General features: G+C 42.0%; 1 protein-coding gene across 11 annotated transcripts in view; it reads right to left on the bottom strand.

The window, feature by feature from the left end:
• APBB2 (amyloid beta precursor protein binding family B member 2) overlaps positions 1-27844 on the bottom strand; it is a 318929-nt gene that overhangs the window by 59865 nt on the left and 231220 nt on the right. For all 11 annotated transcript variants that reach the window (XM_073342186.1, XM_073342194.1, XM_073342189.1 and 8 more), the window contains 2 exons: positions 21522-21668; positions 15039-15166 (listed from right to left, as the gene is read on the bottom strand). In XM_073342186.1, coding sequence (XP_073198287.1) covers positions 15039-15166; positions 21522-21668 — 275 coding nt within the window. The remainder of the gene's footprint in view (positions 1-15038; positions 15167-21521; positions 21669-27844) is intronic.

Below are 27844 nucleotides of genomic sequence, written 5' to 3'. Positions count from 1 at the left end.
TGGTTCTGGGACAGCAGGTCCGGGCAGAGGAAGCAGCAGTGGGGCAGCTACCAAAAGGTCTGTCAGCATGCCAAACCAGTGCTGCCAAGGGCACACAGGGGCTACCAGGATTACCTTTGCCTTGTCCTGTTTGATCTACATAAGTATCTTGTGGATTAGCAGCACTGGCAGGAAGGCGTACACCAGAGCCGCCGACCATGGGAGCAGAAAGGTGTCCGACAAGGAGCCCCAGTCCAATCCGCGGAATGAGCAGAACATATGGTATTTCCTGTTCTGATAGAATGTGAAAAGGTCCACCTGGGGAGTCCCCCCACCTCCGGAACATCACACTGACCACCTCTGGGTGGAGCGACTACTTGCGGCGAGATGAGACGGTCCTGCTGAGGCAATCTTCTACCATGTTCCTGGCCCCGGGAAGATGCGCAGCTACCAGATGGACAGCACGCTACACACACAAGTCCCAAAAGCGGAGAGTTTCTTGGCAAAGGGCTGACAACCTGGCTCCACCCTGCCTGTTGATATAATACATTGCAGCGATATTGTCTGTCAGGACCTTCACCACCTTACCCTCCCTATGGGGCAGGAAAACCTGGCAGGCCAAGTGAACCGCATTGAGCTCCGACGTTTCTGTGGAGGGACAGATCATCTTGCAACCAGCGACCTTGTGTGCTGAGCTCGCCCAGCCCAGGTCTGAGGCATTGGAAACCAGGGTCAGCAACGGGGATGGGGCCGCAAAGGGAACTCCCTCCAACACCTAATGGGGCTCAACCACCACTCCAGGGATCATCAGATGTGAACTGGCACTCAGATTACTTGGTCTAGATTGTGACTGGTGGGAATGAACCAGACCAAGGCTCCTCTGCACCTGTTCCAGAGATCTGCCCTTGATGAGCCAATCATCGACACAGGGGTAGACCTGAACCCCTCGATGCGTGAGGTATGTGGCCACTGGTACCATACATTTTGTGAATACCCTCGGGGCAGAAGAGAGACCAAAGGGCAGAACCATTAACTGGAAATGGCACCCGCCCACCACAAAATGGAGGAATCCTCTGTGACCTTGGAAGATGGAGATATGGAAATAAGCATCCTTCGGATAGAGGGTGGCGTATCAGTTTCCCAGATCCAGGGAGTGGATGATGGAAGCCAGGGAGACCATGAGGAACTCCAACTTTTTGAGAGAACTGTTGAGGCGCTGCAGGTCCAGAATGCATCTTAGACCCCCTTTTGCTTTCAGGATTAGGAAATAATGGGAGTAGAAGTCTTTTCCCCTCATGTCCCAAGGGACCTCCTCCACTGCCCCCAGCTGCATGAGGTATCAACCTCTTGAATGAGGAGTTGCTTGTGAGAAGGGTCCCTGAAGAGGGATGGGGAAAGGCGGCCAAAAGTTGCAGGGTGTAGCCCCAAGATACAATCTCTAGCACCCAATGGTCTGACGTGACCCATGATCAGGGCAAACAGTAGGGATGAAGATGGTTGAGGAAAGGACAAGCTGGATCTGGGGAGCTGACTGGGGCATCGCTCTCGAGCACACCCTCAAAACAAGCGCTTCTAGCCCATGTGAGGTTTCGATGGGCCGAGTTGCGCAGGAGGAGGAAGGGCGGCGATGACTAAAACTCGTGTCTCTATCCCTTCTCTTTTCAGTCCCCGGTCGATACTGCCAAGGGCTTGGTGGCAGGGGCAGCTGGAACTGCTTCCTCACTGATTGCAGCATACGCAGACACAGGGAGTGAAGGGTGGCCAAGTGTCTTTCAGTCCGTGCAGCCTCTGCATCAGTCTGCTCTGCGAAGAGCCCATTCCCATCAAAGAGAAGATCCTGGGTCGAGGTCTGCATTTCCTGGGACAGGCCAGCGGTCTGAAGCCAGGAGATGCACCTCATGACCACCACTAACGCGACCACCCTAGCTGCTGAATCAGCTGCGTCCCATGCAATTGGAGGGAGCACCTTGCAGACGTCATACCCTCCTCCTAGAGCCCTGAATTCCTGGGCCAAGTCCTGGGGCTGGGAGTCCTTGAACTTACGGAGGTAGTCTCATAAGTTGAAGTTGTACCTCCCCAAGAGAGCCTAGTGGTTAACCACCTGGTACCGAAGGCTGACCATTGAATAAATCTTTCTTCCAAAAAGGTCCAGCCTCTTAGCCTCCTTATTTTTGGGAGTCGAACTGGTTTGCCTGTCTGTCCTTCTCGTTGGCTGCCAAGATGACCAGTGAGGCCGAAGAAGGGTGGGTATACAAATATTCAAAATCCTTGGCTGGGATGAAATACTTTTTCTCGGCCCTCTTGGAGGTGGGAGGCATGGAAGAAGGAGATTGCCAAAGGGCTTTTGCTATTTTTATGACCCCATCCGGCAGCGCAACATGGGCAGGGGTAGAGGCTGAGAGCATATTAAACAGGGTGTCCGCCTGTTAGGCCATTGCCTACATTTCCAAGCCCAAGTTTGTACCCACCCTACAAAGCAGGGCCTGATGTTTTTTAAAATAATCTTGCAGGCTGGCACGAGAAGGTCTTGCCACTGCCTCATCCGGGGACGATGGGGGAGGAGGATTTTGGGGTGGGCGCTCGCTCCTCTACTCCACCCTCTGAGTGCACCTCCGTGTACTGAGCTCGGTGCAGCCGGTTACTGCTCTGAGGCCGCAGCCGAGGAATAGACTGACGGAGGCATTGGAATCACAGGCATGCCCCGCACGCTACAGTAGGGCCATCGCGCTGGCCACTGGCCTTGCTGCCACGACAACATCGCAGAGGTTGATGCAGCCTCAGGTGCCCAATCGCACCAGTACTGTCGAGGTGAAGGGCTGAGCTCCCTTTCCGTACCAGATGAATCACCTTCCTGTGACCACAGAGGGGCTGTCGAAGCTTGCGTCTGGTGGCTAACTGGAGATGCGGGAGACCAATGCCTCGAGTAGGAGGACTGGTAATGGGGCTGAGGGATTGGTACCCCGATGGAGACTGCTCCCACCATCTGGGAGATGGGGATCTGTGCTGAGAAGACAGACGGCGGGAGGATGTTCGGTGCTGGCGATACGGTGACAGGTGCCTTCCTGTAGGCGACCCATGTCAAGAGGGCGGAGACTGTGAGTGTGATGCCAGCGATACACGGTGTCCCACAGAAGACAGTGACCTGGGGCCTGGAGACGGAGAGTGCTGTCTCATCTCCAGAGATGGGAGTCATTTGTCCGCCCCCTGGGGGGTCTTTACGGCTGGCTTGCCCTTGCTGGGAGCCTTTGCCGTGACCTGCGACACACGTGGTGCCAGCGGTGCTGGTAGAGCCCTCTGTTCTCTGGGTGCTAGCAGAGCCTGGAAGATGCGACACTTGTCCTTGCCCTGTGATTCCCCCACGCACTTGAGGAGGCTGCTATGGGGGTCATTAACAGGCATAGGCCTGTTGCAGTCAGAGCAAGGCTTAAAACCCGGAGATCAGGGCTTGCCCCACCTGGGGCAAAGTCCCTGCTGGGACTCTATCTCTAACTACACTACTTAACAACTACTTACTAACTATGGTAAACAAACTATTTACAAGGCCTTAACGCCTGAAGACTGAAGTAGAAGAACTGCTAACCCTTGCAAGGCAAGGGAAAGGTGCTCTGACTAACCACCACGCCATGGGTAGTAAGAAGGAACTGAGAGGGCTGGCAGCACCTAATATACTGATGCATGAGTGCGGCACTCAAAAGGGCGCCACTGCCAACCCTACAGATACTGCAAAGGCAAAAATCTCTGACAGCCGCACACGTGGGAGTGCGCACACCTAGAATGGAATCAACATGAGCAAGCACTCGAAGTAGAAGTGAAAAGTAGATATGTTACCTCCGTATTTGCAGTACTTCCTACTACTTACTATAGGGAATACCTAGAGAACACTGAGAATAGCTCTATTTGAAGTGATTGTTAAGTTTTTAAGGACAGCCACTGTATCATTGGTACAGAACTTAACCATCTTGTTATACTGCATAGTTTTTTTTTAAACTTCAGTGTAGTGACAACCCTACAACCACCTCCCCATTTCTTCACCCACTGTAAAACCTTGTGACCCATCTAGATTCTCTACTGTCTACCTATCCCTCCTTTTGAAGTGCTCTGTTCCATTTTTCTTTCCAAAACTCATTCTTTTTCTCCTTCCCCACTCTCATCCCACTTCTCTCCCACCATTAGATCCTCCTTAACATTGCTAAAAACAACGTTACCTTATTCTGCAGCTACAGTACTTGTAAGGATGTTGTTTGTGTGTGTAAGCCAAGTCCTTGTTACATACATCTATGGTTCCATAGGCTAGGATTTTCCCTAGACATGCACTTCATCCTGGGACATCAGTCAGAAGGGAAATCCCTGATCCACAGAGACTGAGATAGAGCAACACACCAGGCTCACATGTAAAGATGTAGTGGTGGTAAGTATACATTTTAATACATCTAACATACTCACATTTTCTTTTGGTGGTGGCATCAAGCAGAAAGGACTGAAGGATTGTTTACACCACAAAGTTGCACCACTAAAACTTAAGATGTGAATTTAAACCAATATAGTTAAGCCAGTGCAAAAGGCTGTGTGGACACTTCCATTCTGGTATAAGGATGGCTTATTTTGGTTAGCTTACGTCATTAAGGAACCAGTTTAACTAAACTAAACTAAGCTACTCAAACCAGAATAAGAACATACACACACCCTTTTGCAACAGTTTAATTAAATTGGTTTAAAAACTGATTCAGGTTACACCAATGCAGCTTTCTCATGTAGACAATTCCTCAGAAATGACGTTATTAACAAGAGTGGGGAAGTGCTATGGAAGTACCCAGATATGCAGCTGGGTTGAGGAAAAGGAGAAGAGAGAAGATGCCTTAACCAAACCAGTTGCACTCCCATTGAGAATGTGGCTCAGAAAAGCCAGGAAGGTCCCCTTCCTTCAAAACAATCTCTACCCTATGCCCTATTAACATGATGCCTGTTTTGTCTTTATTCCGAGGTTACAAGGGCCTAGGGGATTGAGTAATACTGATTAATGGTGTCTCAAGTTTGGAAGATTCAAGCTATAATTATGGTATTATCTTTTCAAAAGAGCCAGGTGCACAAACCCTGCTCAAATCTACTTCATTTTCAACCCTTCTTGGCTAAGTAATTTAATTCAAAATACTAAGTTTATAATTCATAATCTAATATCGCTTGATTAGCTTCCATCTCTCCTGGTATTTAAAGCCCTTTATGGGATTAGCCCTAGCAACCTGAGAGATCATAACACCAGGACACCAGAGATATAGATAAAGTTTTATAGTGTTTCAACCAGTATTTTAAAGGGATGCTGATAAACTTGAGAGGCACCAAGATATTCTTACCTGAAAAATATATAAAGCACTGTAAAATGGCATTGTAAACCATCTCAGTCTCCAAAGATGTACACTCTATTGTTTGTACCTGGAGTATTTTCTAGCAAGGGGGAACGAAGCATAGCAATAGTAGTGGGAGACCCAAACTCCACAATGCTCATGTAGGCTGATCGGTGTCTCTTTTCTTGAGTTAAGGCCACACACCCATTGCAAAATATCTCATGTTGAGTTGGGCAGAGAAGAGAATGGGAGGCTCTCCATGGTGGTTCAAACCAAGTAGTGTCCATCAGGCAGTCTCTATCTGGGAATATGGTTACTCCATCTACTGAACTCCTGCAGCTTCCAGCCATATCAGTGTGGAAGCTCCCCTGAGACTTTTTTCTTCTTCCAGTGTAGTTTCTTCTCCCCAGGTACCTTTCAAGAGTATCTTAACCCTCTTTAGCTTGACAGTGCACTCAAATCTAAAAATAAAATATTTAATAGGGCTGTCAAACGATTAAAAAAATAATTGTGATTAATCGCGCGAATACTATTTATTTTTACAAGTCCACTCAGTCCTACTTCTTGGTCAGCCAATCACTCAGACAAACAAGGTTGGTTACAATTTGCAGGAGATAATGATGCCTGCTTCTTGTTTACAATATCACCTGAAAGTGAAAACAGGCATTTGCATGGCACTGTTGTAGCAAGATATTTACATGCCAGATGCGCTAAAGAATCGTATGTTCCTTCATGCTTCAACCACCATTCCAGAGCACATGCTTCCATGCTGATGATGGGTTCCGCTTGATAACGATCCAATCAGTGCAGACCGACACATGTTCATTTTCATCTTCATCATCTGAGTCAGATGCTACCAGCAGAAGGTTGATTTTCTTTTTTGCTGGTTTGGGTTCCGTAGTTTCTGCATCAGAGTGTTGCTCTTTTAAGACTTCCAAAAGCATGCTCCACACCTCGTCCCTCTCAGATTTTGGAAGGCACTTCAGATTCTTAAACCTTGGGTCGTGTGCTGTAGCTATTTTTAGAAATCTCACATCAGTATCTTCTTTGAGGTTTGTCAAATCTGCTGTGAAAGTGTTCTTAAAATGAACATCGGAACATCATCCGAGACTGCTATAACATGAAATATATGCAGAATGCGGGTAAAACAGAGCAGGAGACATACAATTCTCCCCCCAAGGAGTACAGTCACAAATTTAATTGACACGTTATTTTTTTAATGAGCAACATCACCATAGAAGCATGTCCTCTGGAATGGTGGTCTAAGCATGAAGGGGCATAAACATATCTGGCATGTAAATACCTTGAAACACTGGCTACAAAAGTGCCATGTGAACACCTGTTCTCATTTTCAGGTGACATTGTAACTAAGAAGCAGGCAGCAGTATCTCCCGTCAACGTAAACAAACTTGTTTGTCTTAGTGACTGGCAGAATAAGAAGTAGGACTGAGTGGTCCTGTAGGCTCTAAAGTTTTACACTGTTTTGGTTTTTAGTGCAGTTATGTAACCAAAAAAAATCTGCATTTGTAAGTTACACTTTCACGATAAAAAGACTGCATTTCAGCACTTGTATGAGGTGAACTGAAAAATACTATTTCTTTTCTTTATCATTTTTATAGTGCATATATTTGTAATAAAAAATAATAATATGAAGTGAGCACTGTACACTTTGTATTCTGTTTTGTAATTGAAATCAATATTGAAAATGTAGAAAAACATCCAGAAATATTTAATAAATTTCAATTGGTATTCTATTGCTATGAGTGTGATTAATCACAATGAATTTTTTAAATCATGATTAAATTTTTTGAGTTAATCATGTGAGTTAACTTCGATTAATTGACAGCCCTAATATTTAATAAACTATAGTGCTGTCATTCGGGCCAAAATTTTCAAACTTGAGTGCCTAAAGTCAGGCTCCTAAATCTGTATTGAGGCATTTGCTTTTCAAAGGTAGTGAACACCCACAAATCCCATTGAGGTTAATGGGCACTGCAGGTACTCAACACTTCAGAAATCAGGCATTGTTATTTAGTTGCCTAAATAGGGATATAGGATTCTATTTTTAAGGCTCCCAGGTTTTGAAAATTTGGGCCACTGTGGTTTATTCCATCTCATCTATTTTTTTATTGTTCTAAATGTTTTTCCAGTTTTCCTACCTTTCCCCCAACCCTAGTAATTTCTTCCCCACCTGTTTCTCTCGGGCAGTGGTTCTCAATTTGTGGGCCGCATCCAAATACTACTTGTATGGCCCTGAGGACGTCACATGGACCACAGCTCTGTGCTGAGGTTGAGAACCACTGCTCTGGGCCGCAGGTTGAGAACCACTGCTCTAAGCCTATGTTTTGGCCACTTACATTTCATCAGTATTACTACCTACTGTTCTAATCTTAGCAAGTTATTTTGATTCAGAGTGTCTCCCTCTATTACTGCCTACCTGTCTCTTTTCCCAACAGCATGTTTCTAAGCAGGCTAGATCTCATCATCTCTGTTTCCATGTACCTCGTTCTCATGTTTTTTCTCTGTCTAGCTCCTTTCCTTTCTACTTCCTAGTCTCTCATTACCAGCTATGTGCAACAAGAAACAACAACTCAGATGCTATATCTACACTTGCCATTTAAAGTGCAAAATATCCCTTTTTTGCACTAAAACCGTGGGAGCGTCTACACTTGTTAATGACTTTTTGCAGTGAAACTCAGAAGTTTCACCGCAAAAAGAAAACCACCTTCACGAGAGGCATACAGCTCTTACTGCTGTTCTTTTTGCACTGTTATGAAAGTAAAGTCATGTTCTACCAGTGTAAACACCTTTTGGCCACCAAAGGATATCCCACAGTTCCAAAAGGGACCACTCTGGCCAGCATCTCCGCTGCTCTGACCGTCCCTCCCACTGTAAGCCCCGGGAAGTTTGAAACACCCTGTCCCTTTGCTTGTAGATGTGGCAGGGAAAGCAGCCAGACAGCAGGGGGTTTTGAAAAAAAATACCACAAAGGAAATAAGGAAGTAATGGGGCTGCTGGGACATGAAGCAGTGTAGCACGGGGCACTGAGCGTGGACCCAGAATGCCTTCTGCTCACCCCCCCACCTCCCACAAGACCTAGCGAGAGAGCTGCACTGTGGGACAGCTGGCCTACAGCGCTGCTCTCATCCCGATGGAAGTGCTGGTAGTGTAAACGCTCTCTGACGCCTAAGGAATTGAGTGAGTACACAAACCAGCGCTTTACTTTCACCGGTTCCCTGTCACTGGTGAAACTTACAGCGCAAAAACTCTGCAAGCGTAGACATACCCAGATGAAGAAAGCAACCAACGTTAAAAAGAGAACAATCGTTGTGGAAAATGTAGGATATTTCACTATTGAGACACACCAATTGGCAAAACATCAGTAGGGCATGTGAGGGAGCATAATTCTATTACCTTCTATTTACTTACACAGTATTGCAGCTCCTATCACTGTAGAATCTGAATGACTCCCAAGCATTTAAAAACAAAACACCAACAATCATCACTCTCTCTTCATTCCTAGCTTGTCACAACAATAACTCAGTTAATTTACAGGCTTTTCTGTTTGTCTTGTGTGTGAATGATGAACTCATTGGCTGAAAGCTCAATTGAAGAAATTAGTTTTACATCTAGTTTGAGTGCAGTAAACCCTACGATTTATCTAATCTCTTGTGGGAATCCGTTCTATGAACCGTTCCTGTGAAAGTTCTGCCTCCAGCATGCTTGAACTTCTCCCTATTGGCTGACAGTGGCGTTCTTCAGGTGAAACATAGCTGTTGTATGAAGTCATGGTCACAGACGGAGTTATGATCTCTCAAGGTTGCTAGGGCTAATCCCATAAATCCTTAAATACCAGGAGAGAGCCTTTGAACCTGACTCCCCAGTGAATGGGGAGCAACAAAGAGAGGAGAGAATCGGGGGAAATGTGTTATGGTCGGTAATGGCGACCTCTGTTACTAAGTGGCTGGGCTGCTGCCTTTTGTACCAGATAGAAATTTATGTTCATAAAGCACAGACGATGAAGTGCAGCTGTGTGAGAACGTGAATCTTCATCCAGGTAGGAAACTCTCCTACTTGCCCAATTATTTCTCCTGCTAATCTCCATGTGCTGCCCCTTTACCATTCTACTAAACCAGAAATTGCCAGGAGTGGAAAGAGTGACAAAGCCTGATCATGAATATGTACTGGTAACATAAAATCATGCCACTCACAAGTGAAAAAAGTCATATTTCACAGTTCTAGGAGGCTTACACTTTCACAGTTGTGATATCGAAGCTCCGAAACAGGGCACTTTTTAAAGTAAGGAAAAGTACCAGTCAAGGTTCACTGTTTTTAACCACTGACTGCAATATGTACAGTACATGAAGTGAAGTTAAACAAACAACTATGATTTGTGGGTTGACCTCATATATCACAATCCCACCCCCCAACAATGAGCTGTTCTTTACTGCCTTGAAACCAAACAAAATCGAAGTGACATTTAAGATTTTCCATATTTTTTAATATTTCCTGCTGTGTTTCTCAATCATACTGCCAGGACAAAGGGAAATTTAATGGACGACTAAGAAAAATGGGTTTCACCCTGAAAATCATGTGTTTCTTTTATGTGTATGAAACAGAAAATAGGACAAGAGGAAGAACATATACACAATACTTTCTTTTTGCTCTCATAATTATCACAAAGTCATAGCACTCTAATGTGTGTACATAATCAAATACAGTAGCTCAGAGTCACAGCATAGTACGTATTAGTGTACACACACACACACACGCACACACCCCCTTATAGGAACTCATTTGGTTAACCACTTTATAAAAGGCATAATAGCCTTTTTTAAGGTTAGATTAGTTCACCAAAAAGTCTTAGTGTCATGGCATGATTAACTGAAGGCCAGAAAATCACTTTTCAACATATAAAATAATCACACAGTTTAAGTCAGCAAAATGGTCAAGTAAATCCTGAAGCTTTTCCTTATCACAGAACTGTATTAAAAAGAAATTAACTCTAGAGGTCAAGTTAATAGCATTGAGTATGGAGAGAATTATTAGAGTCTCCCAGAAGACTCTTCTGCCTGAGGTGAGCTAGCAGACATATCCTCAGATTAAACTTTCATCAACAGATCTCTGTATTTCATCAATCTTTCATTACCGCACATCTTAGAAAATCACCGGTCAGGTATCATTAGAAAACCTTTCATCTTTCCAATGCAAAATCCAACCAAATTACTAGAAGGAAAATACTGTTAAAAACGAGGACCTGGAGAGAGCAATGATGTTTAAATAGCTCAATATTAAAAAAGTTTGAGTTTCTGTATTGTTCTAAATTATCACTTCCTTTCACAACAAACAGCAGAGAATGTGTGTAGAATGGATGGCACTGCAAGATTTGGAAAGCAAGTCATTACTGTGTATTAATATATTATCAACATCCATGTGCAACAAGATTATATCAGAGCATTTCATGCTAGAAGTAATGATTTTACAGACTTCCTTAAAATTAATCCACACAGGACACACAAAAGAGACTATGCATTTGTGTGTCTCCTAATCTCTCTCGCTCTGTTTTCTCTGATGATTGCAGCTTCTCCCTCTACCTGTAAGCAAGGAGTGCTCTGACTTCACCCTGTTGAGGACCAAACAGACTACTTGCCAGGATGAGCTCACGCCTGCACTTACCTTTATATACAAAAGAGCAGGGGAGTGACATCCAATTGAATACAGAGGTGTATATCTCAGGGTGCAGTATGTTCCAGTTATATCCAAGTGTCCTGCATCTAACTGTGACCCACACAACAGAGCACTTGACCTCTCTAATTTAGGAGTCCAGCCATAGCTCAAGTTCTCTCTTGTCACAAATGCCCCTTCTCTGGCTACTGGGGCTTGCTCAGCAAACCTTGCATTATTTATACTGTCCTTCAAAGAACTTTCACTGCATGGAGCCTCCAGAACCCCCAAATTGGCTAGTCATAGCTGTCATTTTACTCATGCTGCTCTGTTTTGAAATAATTACCTACTAATTAACAGCACATACTGTATGAGTTTATTTATAGGCAATGGCTGTATTGTTTGCTTTAGAACACTCTCTAATCCAGTAGGTGCATACAAATTTAAACAAACTTAATTGGAGAAAAATTTAGGTAAGCTCAAGGTCTAAACACCTGAAGGAAGAAGACTTTGTACAATATTTAAAATACATGTAGCCTCTTTACCAAAATTCATACAAGGAAAAGAAAAAAAACTGAAGGCTCTGAAAGAGAAACTACTTGTGATGAAAAAGCGTAGCTCATAGCACAGTAAATCTAAAAGGGACATTTTTGTACATGACAGCAAATGAGATATTATGGGCTATTTTTAGTTCCATGTTTATATATTAAAGCTTCAATAATTATGTTTTCTCCTTGCTGTTATCAATAGCGACCAATCAGAAAAAGTAATTTATTGTGCAAACAACAAATACTTAATTATAATACAAAACAGCCAAGTTTCTCTTCCGATGTTAAGGAGAGAAAATTGGTTTGATCATCTCTGACATGGGTCTTCTGTATTGCTGATGTCACAAACAAAGTTACTTTTCAGCAAGATGGTAGCCATCTGCAGGAGGCAGCATAGACATTACTTTGCTTTAATATGAACTAAGATCTGTATTTCACAGCCCGCATTATCTATGGCAAATAAACAGTTCTTATCATGGGTAGATGAGAGCAATGAGGCTTTGTGCAGGAAACTGGGCAGGGCTGGAATTCAGCCCCTGGGCAGGACATGGTACTGCAACTGGCTGGGATTGCAGTTAGTGCCCCTATATGGAGGGTTTTGTATCAGTGGATCTATAGCCTCTCCTCCAGGTCATCCCTGATGAGCCCATCTTGCACTGACCTATTTGGATCAGATATGGGGACCACCTGCTCTGCACTTGCATGCTCGCTTTTTCTCTCTCTCTCACCCATTAGGTGGCTTACATGCCTCTCCACCCCTGAAGAAATTTCATCCAGCAGCTCGTGAACTTTCTCAACACTGCAGTGAGCAATATGGGTACAACAGTCTTAAATTATTCCAAATAACTAATTATAACTGCTAGGAGTAATAACGTCATTACATACATCACAAATGTTGGATATTTCTGTAACCTGTTAAATCTATGACTAGTGGGTCTAGTCTGGTGTATTGGAGTTTAACAATTTGTGAACAAATATCACAACAATACAATTTTATCATCCAGAGAATCTGAAATATTTGAAAACTAAGAGGTAACAGAAAAGCAAACTGTCTTCTCAAATTCTGTAAATAAATCATTTGGGTATACAGTAAAAGCCTTTCTCTGTCCTTCAGACATTTGTTATAATGTACTTTTCCTGTTCAACTGCACCATATCAAAATGTCCCCAAAGATGCTCCATTTTCTAACCAAAGAAAGCTTCTAGAAAATCTGACTTGAAGGGAAATGTGAAATGGGTTCATTTTCTCAAGCAAAGGAAGCACTTTAATGTTTTATTCATGACAAGTTAAAACCTCTTTGCTTCCCAGCATTTCCAATTGGATTTGTCCTTGTAAATCACTCAAAAATCTGAACCAAAGAAACTAAAAATGCAACAAAAAATACCCATCATTCAGAGGAACGAATGGCTCAGGGGAATGATATTCGGACACAGAAACATTCACTTCAAGGTCACTGGTTCAAATATGGACCAGGTCTGAGCTGACCAAAAGTCAAAACCATCCAACTGGCTATTTGGCAGCTTTATGTGAAATGAGCAAAGGGTTTCAGTCATTGAGTTCCTGCATCATAAAAGCCTGTGTACTACAGGTTTCAGAGTAACAGCCGTGTTAGTCTGTATTCGCAAAAAGAAAAGGAGGACTTGTGGCACCTTAGAGACTAACCAATTTATTAGAGCATAAGCTTTCGTGAGCTACAGCTCACTTCTTCAGATGCATATCGTGGAAACTGCAGCAGGCTTTATATATACACAGAGAATATGAAACAATACCTATTCCCACCCCACTGTCCTGCTGGTAATAGCTTATCTAAAGTGATTTCCAGCACAAATCCAGGTTTTCTCACCCTCCACCCCCCCACACAAATTCACTCTCCTGCTGGTGATAGCCCATCCAAAGTGATAACTCTTTACACAATGTGCATGACAATTAAGCTGGGCTATTTCCTGCATAAATCCAGGTTCTCACATCCCCCCCACCCCCATACACACACAAACTCACTCTCCTGCTGGTAATAGCTCATCCAAACTGACCACTCTTCAAGTTAAAATCCAAGTTAAACCAGAACATCTGGGGGGGGGGGTAGGAAAAAACAAGAGGAAACAGGCTACCTTGCATAATGACTTAGCCACTCCAAGTCTCTATTTAAGCCTAAATTAATAGTATCCAATTTGCAAATGAATTCCAATTCAGCAGTTTCTCGCTGGAGTCTGGATTTGAAATTGGTTAGTCTCTAAGGTGCCACAAGTCCTCCTTTTCTTTTTGTGTACTACAGGTGGCCTGGGCAAGGGTTCTAAAAGAGATGCCGTGGACGGTGGAGACTGACCTACTTAGTCATTCCCTTAAAGTGATCCCTTCAGGCAAAGCTTGAAGCATATTGATAAGGCAGATAAGCCTTGGCTTTCATTGCTGCCACCTTATTAATCAGAAGGCTTCAGTGTTCAGTGTTATCAACCTAGCACCTTTTGAAAGTATTCATTCATGTGAAAATCTTTCTAACTCAGGACTTTTCTTTTGCCAAGAAAGACTAACAGACATTTCACCAACCCTGAAAGCCAACATGCTGATGTGATGTGTATTAGAAATGTACAGGTCAAACAGCTTGCTTTACATCTGACAGGTGCAACAATACAATAGCCACCCAAAAAGCAGCTGAAGGGTTCACTAAGCTACCAGGCAAAACCACTCTGATACCCCTATTATAACTTATTACAGATACAATTTCTGCCATTCCTTTTGGGAGAGAGACTACAAGCCATTTTAATAGTTATATTCCTGCAACAATGCCACATCAAAAGGAAAGTATGAAGCAAAAGATAGCTAAGTCCCTGGTTCAGTGAAGCACTAAGTACATGTTTAAGTCTATCCCATGTCAGGAAAGCACTTGAGCACATGCTTAACTTGACTTCAATGGGAACTAAGCACATGTTTAAGCACATTCCTGAATCAAAGTCTTTAAAAACATCAGCGGGAGAAACCAAGTTCACTTTCTACTTTGATCAACTATAATGTATGAGGAAGTGGAAATGGAACTATGTAAATACTTTCTTTACTATATACTGGTGAAATGTATACCTCGCAGGATAAATACGCTAAGGACTACATTTGAAAAATTATCCCTTGATTTTGGACATGCAAACAAGTATTTCTGCCTCTAATTCAGGTAATTTGGTACTTAACTACCTGATTTACAAGCAGAAATATGTTTATTCTTTGTGAACATAAAAGTTTCATAAACAACTTTACAGGTCAAGTTGAGGCCCTTTGAATATCTTATCCAAATATCATTTTGCAAAATGTGCTATAAGGAGTTATGAAAAATAAGTGTGTTTTTTTTTTAAGTAACTTGCGTAACAAATATAACAAATATAAATCCTCCCATAGTTATTGGAACATAATCACACAATAAAATGGCTATTAGTGATGCTTCACTTGGCAAGCATATATACACCCTACACTAGTAGATTTCAACAGCACAAAACAACAAAGTCTTAGGAGATTGTAAACTCACCGTCCATTGTCACGACCCACTCCCCAGACTCTGATGCTCACAATGGGCTGAGAATGAAGAATGGTATGATCCATGGGGTCAACCAAATTTAGCATGTCATTCTCCAGTATAAGGTACATGTCTTTTCCCTATAATTCAAAACAAAACACAAATTACAAAATCTGTTCTTCATGCAAAGTGAATCAGCTCAAAACTCAAGATGTTTTCGGTTTTCTTTATTTGCATTGGTAAATATCACTGAGTCATTTGATTGACTCAAAGTTTCAATATATTCTGAGTGCATTTGAAAACAAGCTGACTTCTGGTTTTAAAAGGTCCAAGATACACTTTACTGATTTTTTTTATAAACCAAACTGGAGAAAATAATTCTTTTCAATTTGTAAAATGTAAACGGTTTTATTGGCTCGATATAATTAACAACAATCTTAAGGTCATTCAGATATTCAATACACAAGTTCTTTGTTTCCCTGAAAAAAAATTAAACATAACAAAATAAGAAATTTCTTAATGTTAAAACCTTAGTAACAAACATCAAAACCAGTAACCTTTTAAGGAGGAGAAACATACTGTTTACATCAAATGATATGATGGGCTGTGATTTCTTTTTCTCAGCTTCCACTTCACAGTTAAAAGGGCTATTGAAGAGGATGGCATTCTGCGTACCAAAGGTTTTAGGATCTGCTATTGGAAGAAGAAAGCATTTAGGCTGAACCCTACTCTCACTGAAGTGAGTGGGAGTTTTGCCATTGACTTCAATGTAGCCAGGATTTCATCCTTTCGGCCTGTATTTGCCTTTTTCTTGGTTGAATATTGTAAGAAAAGGAACCAATTTTTATGATATTCTTCCCTTTTATGACAATTTAGGAATGATAATTATTTCTATTATTAGTATTCTCTCTAACCTAGCTACCTCTGTCCTAACACGACGTTGTTCTGTCTTTTAAGCTTCCCAGAAAGAAGTACACATTGCAGCCAAAGGAGGCTCAGAAATCAGTTTCTCTCGTCTGATTTGGTATATCTTCTCAAACAGTAATCCAAAGAGAATTGCAGGACCCCATGGAAATGATACTGGAGTTACTGTAAGACAAAATATTGATCTAAAAGGGCTGGACTGTGTAGGGTCCCCACTTAGTAAGAAGAATTTATTTGTTTCCCCATTGTTGAGACACCATCCATTAATGTATATCCCCATACGCCTTTCAGAGTGGAAACAATCTGATCACACACTGACAGAGGATTTAGAAATTACTCTCTTATTTTTGTACATGTCAATGATATGGCAGCCCTTTTCCAGATTGCCACTGCTCAAGTTTTAATGGTGTGTCTAATTCTGTGCCCCTGACTGTCATGCATTTCTTTCAGCTTGGAAGGGACTGTTTACTTTATTTGCTTGTACAATGGAACTCTTCCTGTAACAAAATGGATTTACACATGGAGGGATGAACAACATCTGGAGGAAAAAAAGGGGAGGCAATGTCTTGCCAGAGAGAGTAGACAGAGGTCTGAAGGAAATGTAAGGAAGGAAATACACACACACAAAGGTATCTCGGGGAGGAAAAGAAGATGCAGTTGCAATAAACAAATGGTTAATGGGGAATTAATACTAATGAAGTAGCTTATTGCACAAAGGAAATAAGAGTAGAAGAGTAAAAAAGTAAGGAAGGAATAAGGTACAAAAGCAGAGCAAGAAGAGTCACTCAGATTTCTAAGGTTCCTGAATAAAAATACAAGAACTATGAAAAAGACAAAGGATAAAGAATTTGTTAAGAGACCAAAGATAGTGAAAACAGCTCACGAAAGAGAACATTGCTGTGTATTTAGACCAATTTTCTATTTACACATTTATTTATGTGGCAATGACCTGAAAGAAATTGTTGCAAGAAAGTAAAATCTGCTGATCATAATGCTGGAATTAGGACAATAAAACTACATTCTAAAGATTTGAATAGGACTGGAGAATGGGCAGATATGGAACATACTGAACATAAATCAAAAGAAATTATTCTAGCATACACAAGGGATGGCTCGGTTCAGGCCAACTGCAATATATTTTACACAATTTTTGTTGCCTTATTACACAAAGGCTATTATAGTGATGGAGATGGTGTAGCAGCAGGCAACCAGAAATTATTTAGGCACTCTGGGAATCTAAATACAAAGAGACAGGATAAACCTGGCCAAATTCTATGTGACCTCACTGACTGTCAAAGAATTCTGAAGAGACTGCAAAAACCTGCTACAGGGGTGGGGGAGCAGGGAAGGGGGATGTAGGGGAAAGGCTTCTGACAAACAAAACAACCCAGGGAAATAAAATACAGTAGAACCTCTATTTTAAGAACACCAGTCTTGAGAATGACCAGTTATATGGTCCCCATAGAGTGTGTGGGGCAGCGTCACATAAATAAAGTGATGTTGATGAAGAACAAGTTGACATCCCTTCACATTTGGATACCTTCAATGCATTGGAAATCTCTTTGTAGTGGTATGAAGGACAAGAAAGCAGCGATGTAGTGTAGCATTCTGCAATTTACGCACCATACTTACTGTAATTTTGAGATGTTCAATTTTACGATTTGAAGATTTTGATTTTACGAACTCGTCAATCCCGAATTAGTTCATTGAGATTTTACTGTAAAATTGAAGAAGAGTTTGATCCTAGAAGATTGTTGGTGGTAGCTATTTTTAGTGAGACACATTGCTGCAGCAATATAGTTGTAAGGTAAATAATCTTCACAGTATGTGGCAAAAATGACAATGTACTATGTGGTAAAGCAGCAAAACAGATTACATGGTCTTCTTTCATGCCTTTGATTTCACAGAATTGTGGAAATTAGAAATAAGAAAGAGATATTATGTCATCTTGTCTACCTGGAACAATTTATCTCCTCTTTGGGGTGAAATACTTACAGATGGTCCCAATCCTCAATCCCATTTAATAATATTTCAGCCAAACTAGTCCTTTTAATCTTTACTCAATCCTAAAAACTTAATCTTTAGTCAACTCTTTCATCTTAATTTTTTGCTGTATGTACTTTGTATTCCTTCTGATTTCCCTCCAATTTGTTGACATCTTCCTCTCTTCATTTAGCTCCCTCCTTTAAACAAGCTTTTTTTAACCTGTCAGTGCTCTGCCAGCCAAGAAGGGTTGTTACAAGAATTTCTTCTAAAGTAAGTGGGAATCTATTTACTCCTCTGTGTCTGAATTGTATTGCTTGTCTGTTTAGATTGACTCTGTGGACTACTCATGTGAATAAGGTGAGAAGAATATAGTACTAACTCAGTAATTTGTGACCCAATTTCCTTTAACACTCTCCTCCTGAAAAGATAGATTTTTTATGATAATAAGGTAGAGTCTTTTACAAAGCACAGCCTATCATAAGACACTTAACAACTTGTCATCCTGATACACACTAAAGTTATTCAATTACTGACCGTATCATGTCAATGCCTACTTGAGGCTCGGTTGGTGAATTATGGCTGAAGAGATGTTTGGAGCTGTGAAGAGATGTTTAGCTGTGGGTCAGGAAAGCCTGGCAGGCCAAGCAAACCGCACTGAGCTCCCTGATGTTGATATGGAGGGCCAGATCATCCCGCAACCAGCATCCCTGGGTGTTCAGCTCACCCAAGTGGGCTCCCCAGCCCAGGTCCAAAGCATTAGAGACCAGGGTTAGCGACAGGGACGGGGTCGCGAAGGGAACTCCCTCCAACACTGACACAGGGTCCAACCAGCAATCCAGGGACGACCGGATGTGATCCGGCACCCTGACTACCCGGTCTCGGTCATGCCTGATGAGGATGTAGACCGATGCCAGCCACACTTGCAGCAGCTGGAGATGGAGCCTGGCATGACTGACAACGTATGTACATGCAGCCATATGACCCAACAACCACAAGCAGGTGTGAGCCGTGGTGAGCGGTGGTTCTTTACGTGGGAAAACGGGTCTGACATGGCCTGAAAATGTGCTACCAGAAGGAAGGCTCTGGCTCGTGTGGAGTCGAGAGCTGCCCCCAATGAACTCTATTCACTGGACCAGCCTCAAGGTGGACGTTTTCTTGTTTATTAACAGGCCTAGGTCGCGGCAGGTGGAACGCACCAGATTGAGGCTCCTCTGAACTTGTTCCCAAGACCTGCCCTTGATGAGTCAGTTGTTGAGATACAGGAAGGCCTGGGACCCCTCGATATCTCAGGTAAGCAGCCACTGGCTCCATACATTTTATGAACACCCTTGAGGCCCATGAGAGGCCAAAGGGCAGTGCCATGAATTGAAAATGGCGTCCGCCCACTATGAAACGGAGGAATCGTCTGTGATCTTGGAATTAGGAAATAAGCGCCCTTCATGTCAAAGGCGGCATACCAGTCTCTCGGATTCAGGGAGAGCATGATGGAGGCTAGGGAGACCATGCAAAACTTCAACTTCCTGACAGACTTGTTGAGACGATGCAGGTCCAGAAGGGGTCTTCCTTGCTATGCAAGGAAAGGCACTCTGACTAACCACTATGGGCAGTAAGAAGGGACTGAGGGGGCGTAGGGCCGGCGGCGCCTGCTATACCGATGCATGAGCGCGGCACTCGAGGGGGCATCACAGCCGACCCTACGGATAGCATTAAGGCAAAAATGTCCGACTACCGCTCACGTGGGCGCGTGCACACCTAGAATGGAATCGACATGAGCAAGCCCTCGAAGAAGAATTGAAGGTTTTATTGCAGACTTTCACAAAGACAGCTTCTCCTCCTTCCATTTTAATCAGTGCCATCATGGAGCATTCTGGCCTGATAGAATAGTGCTCTATTCCCCTAGCAAATACTTTGTCACATCAGGTCCCATATTGATGCAATTACAGGACACGTGACTTTTCATAGTCCAGTGGTTCTCGAAGTTTTGTACTGGTGACCGCTTTCATATAGCGAGCCTCTGAGTATGACCCCACCCCCTTATAAATTAAAAACACTTTTTAATATATTTAACACCATTATAAATGCTGGAGGCAAAGTGGGGTTTGGGGTGGAGGCTGACAGCTCACGACCCCCCATGTAATAACTTCGGGACCCCTGCGGGGCTCTGACCTCCACTTTGAGAACCCCTGTCATAGTTAGTTTATGGAAGCCAAAAGGAGAGTAACTTTCAGAAATCAAACATCTTTCTCCCCTGCCAAAATGGTACAGTCAAACACACACAAATGTATGCTCCTGGACAACTCAACCTCCATGCTGCTCTCAACCTTTAATCAGCCCAGAAATGAAGGTCTGCTTGTCTTGTTTCTTAATAAGTAAATACCGATAGGCAAAGAAACATAAAAAGTCTAAAATCATAATTTCTGTTTGCACTCTCCATTAACCAAACACTTTTTTTGGGTGGGTAATTTTCTTGTTTTTAAAAACTCACTCGCAGTAGGCCAGACTCAGAGGAGTAAAAGAATAAGTCTAGAGAGTACATTTACATCAGTTAGGCTCCGTCTGGATTTACACAGTTTGCAAAGAAGGTCAGTATCATTATCCGCATTTTACAGATGGGGAAACTGAGGCACAGAGAGGTGAAGTGACTTTCCCAAGATCACCGAAAGGTCAGTGGCAGAACTAGGTCTCCTGAGCCCCAGGCCAGTGCTCTATGCACTAGGCCACACTACTTCCCTTAGACTTATACCCAATATGTAAAGAGAATGGAAATTACCACATCACTTCTGCATTTGGATCAAGGAGCGTAGGAATTTAAGCTGTCGTAACTCATATGCTAAGGGACCAATAGAGAGAAGCATAACAAGAAAAACAACTTGGCAGAGGGTTTAAGAAAGCATGTTAAAATAGACCACCCATAGCCTCTAGGCTCTAGACTCAAAAGACGCACCATCTTGAAGCTCCTTACACTTCCTTTCCCACTGGTAAAGGGTGTGAGAATGGAATACGCACTATAACAAAGCCCTCTTTAGTCAATACAAGGATTTCCACTGATTTCAATGACTTTGGATCTGAGCTTATGACAGTGAGAATATAAAGGAGTGTTAGAGTAACTTCTACCATCTTACACATTACCCCTGTATTTGACCCTTATCTTCAGTTTACAGCAAATGTTTTATTAACAATTGTACAGTATATTTTCAGCCATTTAATTATTGTATTATTGGACATGTCAATCAGCATACCTAACATATGAAGTGGAGACAGAACAATTTGATCATGGCCTTTGTGAGACCTGCTCTCCTAACCGCCCAGAAACAAAAATCAAGTTCGCTCTCAAATTTTTTCCTCCTTTTTGCCAGCACCAGCTGCTGATACAGCAGTCTAAGTCTCGCTCTGCTTCTTTACTTTTTTTTCCATTAAAGAATACATAGAAAATTAGGGTATTTAATTTTTGTTCAACAACATTTAAAACTGGGTGGAAAACGAACATGTTTGTGTGTATTTTTAAAGGTATCTTATTGAATGGGTGGAGTGTATTCAAAGGGCGGGAAAGGCGTAATGTAAAGAAAGTTCACACCATACTCTTACCTCTCCCCATATGCCAACCGTGTCTCTGATATCATTTTTACAGTAAGACAGTTGTCTGATGCAATTGTTCACAGCAACACTGCTTTTTCCAGGAGCAAGATCCTCTTCTGCCATTTCTACCCAGCCCAAAGAGCGCACAGCAAAGCACTAAAAAAAAACAAACAGGAAAGATTTGTGTGTAAATCATAACTTTATATACCAACAAAGCAGTATCAATTACTTACAAAACACTGAAGAAATCTAATGGACAGATTCCCAGTGAAGTCAATGTCAAAACTCCCCCCCCCTTTGGACAGAAGCAGGTCCCTGTATTGCCATAAGATGACACTCATAGCAGATAGGAACATTAAAATGTATAGTTTGAGAATGTAAGATGAAAATATTTATTGGAAGGAACAAGGTAAGATGAATGACATGTCAGGAAAAATGATACTTCTTATACCTCCATGGTGGCAGAATATGACAAGATGCTTTCAAGAATACAGTTACCAAAGGAGAAAATGAGGAACATATAAGGAATGCCTTAGGCAGTCAATAGGGTACCCTTGCACCAGAAAAATAGCAACCACAGCTACAGGATGGAGGTCCTAGTTAGTATTTTGAGCCTTTATATAAAAAAAGCTTTCAGTTTAGGCCTGTTGTGAAATCCACATATGGTATATCTCACTACTGAGTTTTAAACCACAAAACTTAATTTTTTAAGGATTACCACAATCAGTTTTACAGTAAGTTTAAGTAAGGTAGCAGATAATAGTAAATCCAAAGCATTAACTAAGAAATAAAATACTGTGTGAAGAATCAGGCTTTTAACAGTGACCCTTAAGCCAACCAGAACTCTCAGTTGGCAGAACATTGCAAGACTACATCACTCAGCACTTATGGTGCATTTTGCAAACAAAACAAAACGTGATAAATTGCCTGGAAATATCTATGTTACTGCCACTACGGAAGATTTATAAAAGCTACTTTTTAATATGGGAAAAAACATTCATATTGTGCTGAGGCACTACAGAGAGTGAAATCCTGACCCTACTGAAGTCAATGGGAGTTCTGCCATTGACTTCAATGGGGCCAAGATTTCACCCAGAAAGCGTCAGGAGGATTCTGTTGTGAAGTTGAGCCATAACTGCCAACAGCAAATTTATAATAGTTCTGTTGCTTCTTTCTGATAGACATGCTGAACTTCTACGTTATTAGGAGTACCTCCCATATTATATAACACACACTATTTTTGAGGCATTCAGCATACGTTATATTGTCTGTATGGATTAGTAAAATCTATGGCATGGGGTCTTTGAGAACTTAACGAGACATTAAAATCCCACCTTCCCCTACCTACAAATCCCCTACGTGCCAATCACAGCTTTGTGTACAGAGGCATAAGCTCCAACACGTTCCAAAAGTACAGCAGAAAAATTTAGAATCAATGTAGTTAAAAACTTGCCTGCATTTAACACCCTTTCTTTTCACCATCTCTCTCTCCAACTCAAAGGTGGACTAAAGATTAACGTGGGCTATGGCGACACTACAAGGCTTTTAGCGACACGACTGTGCTGCTACAGCCGTGCTACTAAAAGGCACGCAGCGTAGCTGCTGTTTGTGGCAGGAGAGAGCTGTCCTGCCAACAAAAAACGTCCACCACCCATGAGCTGCAGTAGCTTTGCTGGCATGAGTGTGCTCCAGCCAACAAAGTGCTGTTCACACCGGCGCTTTTCATTGGTAAAACTTTTGTTGTTGGCGGGGGAGGGGGTTAACACCCCGAACAACAAAAGTTTTGCCAACGAAGTTCCAGTGTAGACAAACCCTTAGAGTAGGCATTGTGTAGAGTCCCGATACATTACCTATTGGCTTCTTTTCAACTTTTGTCTTTGGGAATGACTGCATTTTTTGTTTTGAAATTGTGTGCTGAACTAACTTTCTATTGGTTCAGGAAATCAAATAATGCAATATGTATTAGCAATGTTTTAATTATACAATCCCTAAAAGGCCAAAATGCATTGTTCAATGCTGCCCCCCTGTGACAAACCGGTTTCATTGTTACCAGCATCTAACGTAACAAATGTTTAGGAATACAGGCCCTAATCTTGTAAATTACTCTGCAGACAACTGAGATCATGCTGCATTTACTGCAGGGCAGTCCTGTGCAGGTGTAGAATGCAGCCCAGGTGGACCAGGTTGCAGGATTGGGCCTATAGTTTCTCCTGTTAACATCTTTTTTTGAAATATGTTTAACAAATGGGTTTTTAAAACTCTAAAGCAAAAACACAGAGATAGGTAATTCAAGTTCATACAATATGTCTATTTCGGAAAACTAATGGAGGGCAAGAACATAGAGTAGCATCTAGTGAATTAATCTTGTTAATATTTTTATCTTTATTGGGGTAGGGAAGCACAATGGGACAAAGTGGTTTTGGAGTGCAGAGTTCTTGTATATTTCAGCAACCCACCTGAGCCTATTTCCAAAAAAGGAATCCGTGTCACAGCAAGAGTAAAGCTCCATGTGAATGCACATACCTGGAGTTCAAATTACATTAGGTACTACTCTTTGAGTAGTCTGGTGTGCAAGGCTTTGCAGGTCTGGTGAAAAACAGGTGAAATCCTGGCTCCACTGAAGTCAATGGCAAAACTCCTACTGACTTCAGTAAGGCCTGGATTTCACCCTAATTATTTGTGCGTGCGCCTATATGGCTAGTTATTTGTTTACTTCCTTGCTTGTGTTCCTGAACATTGCCAGAGTATAGGGAACAATATATATCAAAGAATCATAGAAATTGGGAGGCGAGGGGGTAAAAAAATGCTAGGCCATATAGCCCTCGTGCACAAGTAGGACAGTTGGCTATGGTATATTTGTTAGTGGTTTATTAATGAAAGTCTATCTTTCTACTTTCTATTGGTCTTGCAGCAGCAAGACATAAACAGAAGTAGATTTTATATAAACTATGACTGTTTACAAAAAAAAACTCTTAGCAACGTTAACTTTTAAAATTTTAATATTTAATATGTAGAAGATATTCCTCATATAACGGTAAAATTCACGACCAGATTACAGAACATACACCACTTTGTAACGGTAAGTTAGATCTTACCACTCGACAGCACTTTGAAAAATAAAGATTGTATATTCATAAAAATGGAAAAAAATAATTTCATAGAAACAGTATGATTGCTTTTGAGTAAAAAGCAAATTATTATTTTTTGCAACATTAGAAACATTTTGTTTCCAATACATCTTCGAGTGCTTAAACACATATTACTTTTATACATACCACACAAAGATTTTAAATCACTAAATTCATATTTATTAAAAAGACAAAAATGGCTTTTTTAAGTAAATGGGAACATTTTCCTTATTTGCAAATTTCTCTTCTCAGAGCTAGCATGTGCACTCACCCATCACTGATTGGTAGAATCTTTTACTGTGCACAGAAGCAGTCCTGATCTGTCAATCACAGGCTTCCCTGAGGTGATGGGCCTACCCTATACTTCAGGTAAACTACTTTGAAAAGTAATTAACAATGTATAATATATAATTTATTAAACAAAAAGCATTATGCAAACTGTGTTAAACTCCCCTGTGTCTATGGGTAAAAACTCTAACTCATCCAAATTTTATGTCAGATAGAAACAGTATCTTGAAATAAGGAAATTAAGTTATGATTTTTTTTTCCTCCTGCAAAGCACGTTTACTGAATTGCCGCTGCTGGGAGCTGACTTTAAACTTTAAACCAAATGGGCACAAAACCTGGAAGAGAAATGGTGAAATCAGGAGGGAACTACAGCTTGAAGTATTTTTCATCCCACAGCTGCCTCTGGAGAAGCCAAAATGTCCAGTTTGTAACATTTAATAAGATTTACAAATCTCTTCTGTCATGTTACAAGATCTTTTGACCCATGAAGTACTCACAGCTCTTGTTGAATGTGCCAGAACATCTATTAGGGATGTTAGGCCTTGATTTTTGTAAGTCTTTTCAATCTACTTTCTATTGTGTCTGGAGATACAGATTTTATTGTGGTAGCATCCACAATGTGCTAGTTACTTTCTAAACACAGAAAAAAGACACAATTCCAGTACTGAGCAGAGTACAATTCAAAAAGGCAAAGTCAGAAGGAGGATAGGAGCAAGGGATACAAAATACAGATAACAGGATCAGGATGATGATGACAGGAGCAGTATCTCTTAGTTACAACTAAATGTATCTGGATTTTTGCTCTTCTTTTGTTAAACACATTAAATTCTCCACTTGCTCCACCCATTCAATTCCAGTGTTACAGTTACAGAGTAAGCTGTGTTTTAGACCTCTTGAGTGCACCTCTCAGGTAACACACTTGGCCTTCCACTCCCTCGCTCAGTGGTGGAACCCCACAATTCAACCACTCTGGGACTTGACTTCTGGGTTGCAGACCCCATTTTCTACCTCTTTTAACATGACAGGCCCAACAGTATTTGGTACCTGCAAGAAAACTACAAAATATTTTTTATTCACCCAAAGGTATAAAACAAGCAGTGAAAGGGGACAAACAAAAGCCTGTATGCTTGGGTGTTACCTTAACCTTCCCTTACATATTTTGTTAAGTTCACTCAGCTCAGGCATTCTTACTTCTGGGCTGGGAGAAAGATTGCTCTGCTCCATTCTCTCCCTGTCTGTCAGTCAAAGCCTCATCTCCAGCTGCTACTGCCTGCTCCCCTACTTCTTCTCTAGACAGGGCATTATAACAGTGTCATGTCCTTTTTAACTTAGACTCCAACCTGGGAAAACTAAATCTGTTAACCTGGCTGGAGTCAGCTAGGTAGGCAGGCATTCCATGTTAATAGCCTCCCATTGTTCTCTTGATGACCCTTGGTATTCTCTCTGGAATTATACTATTTCTGTAACTGTTTTATTTTCTGCTTGTTTTTTCCCCAACAATCTCCTTTAATATGATTCTCTGTAGGCAGACAGAAAAATAGCAAGCAGGTAAACTAGGTACATATGATATTCATAAAAATAATACATCTCCCTCACCTTCCACTTACAGCAACCCCCAACATCAATACATGATGCAGAAATTATTGGTAAGGTTCTTTGGCTTTTGTTATGGAGGAGGGCAGATTAGATGATGGATTAGAATGTCTTTTCTAGCCCTAAAATATATAAATACCTTCCCTTCCCAACATTCAACCCCTTCCTCCTGAATAAATGAGCAGTTCATAAAAGTTAAATAAAATAAGTATGTAGATGACTTTAATAGCTCATTCCTTGCTTTGGGTGTGAGTTAAAATAAGGTACACTATGTTACTACTGGGGGAATTCTGCATCACAGCGCAATGCAGAATTTTGCAGAAATTAATTTGGGCATGCAGAATTCTCCCCCCCCACCACCTTCAGAAATGGGCTGCAGAGATGTTGGCTGCCACTAGGGGCCGCTGGACCTGACAGAGCCCAGCTCACAAATAGAAGATAGTGCTGGGGGGAAGGGGAGGGAATTGGAGGGTTCTCAGCAGCAGCAGCAGTTCCCAGCATGCCCTGAAGGAAGGAGGTGGCAGCATGCAGGTAACTCCCTGCAAGCCTGGGACCCAGCATCAGCCTGGATCCCTGGGCTCTTGTAAGTTGGGTGTGTGTGTGTCTAGGCTCTGGGGGGGATACAGGGTGTGAGTGTCTGGGCCGGGGGGGGGGAGGGGAACGGTGTCCCACAACTGGACTCTGGGCGGGGGAGGGGATATGAGTGTCTGAGTTGCAGAGGGACACAGCTCGGCTCTCGGGGGGGAACAGGGTGGGAATGTCTGGGCTGGGGGGGGGGCCCGAGTCCCACAGCTGGGCTCTGGGAGGGAGGGGGTGAGAGTGTCTGGGCCAGGGGGGCTCTGCAGCTGGGCTCTGTGGAGGGAGAAGGGGTGTGAATGTCTGGACCCTCAGCTGGGCTCTGGAGGGAAAGGGGCAGAAAAGCAGGAACCGGGTTGTCACAGGGGTTTCTTTAACTCTCTACTTTTGGGGGGAATGTTTTTGTGGGTCTGAATTGTTACAGACATACTTGCTGAAAGATATTTTGAAATAAATTACCAAAATAATTGCAACTGATGTGATTATATACTGTTATTTTGACAAATAAAATTTGCAGAACTTTAAAATATTCTGTGCAGAATTTTTAATATTTTGGGGCAGAATTCCCCCAGGAGTAACTATGTCCTGTAGAATGGGGAATTAACCTTGACTATGAATTCTAGAAGGTTCTAACAACTGTTGTTTTTGAAGGTGCAGTATTATTATCTCACCGTAAATGCTCTTACATCAGACTTTCACCTCAAATGTGTCAGCAAAGAAGAATCAGACCAGGCAAAGGAAGTGACA

The sequence above is a fragment of the Lepidochelys kempii genome, chromosome 4 (assembly GCF_965140265.1).
Source record: "Lepidochelys kempii isolate rLepKem1 chromosome 4, rLepKem1.hap2, whole genome shotgun sequence".
Taxonomy (NCBI): domain Eukaryota; kingdom Metazoa; phylum Chordata; order Testudines; family Cheloniidae; genus Lepidochelys; species Lepidochelys kempii.
The sequence above is the reverse complement of the archived record's forward strand: the minus strand, read 5'-3'. Positions and strand labels throughout refer to the sequence as shown.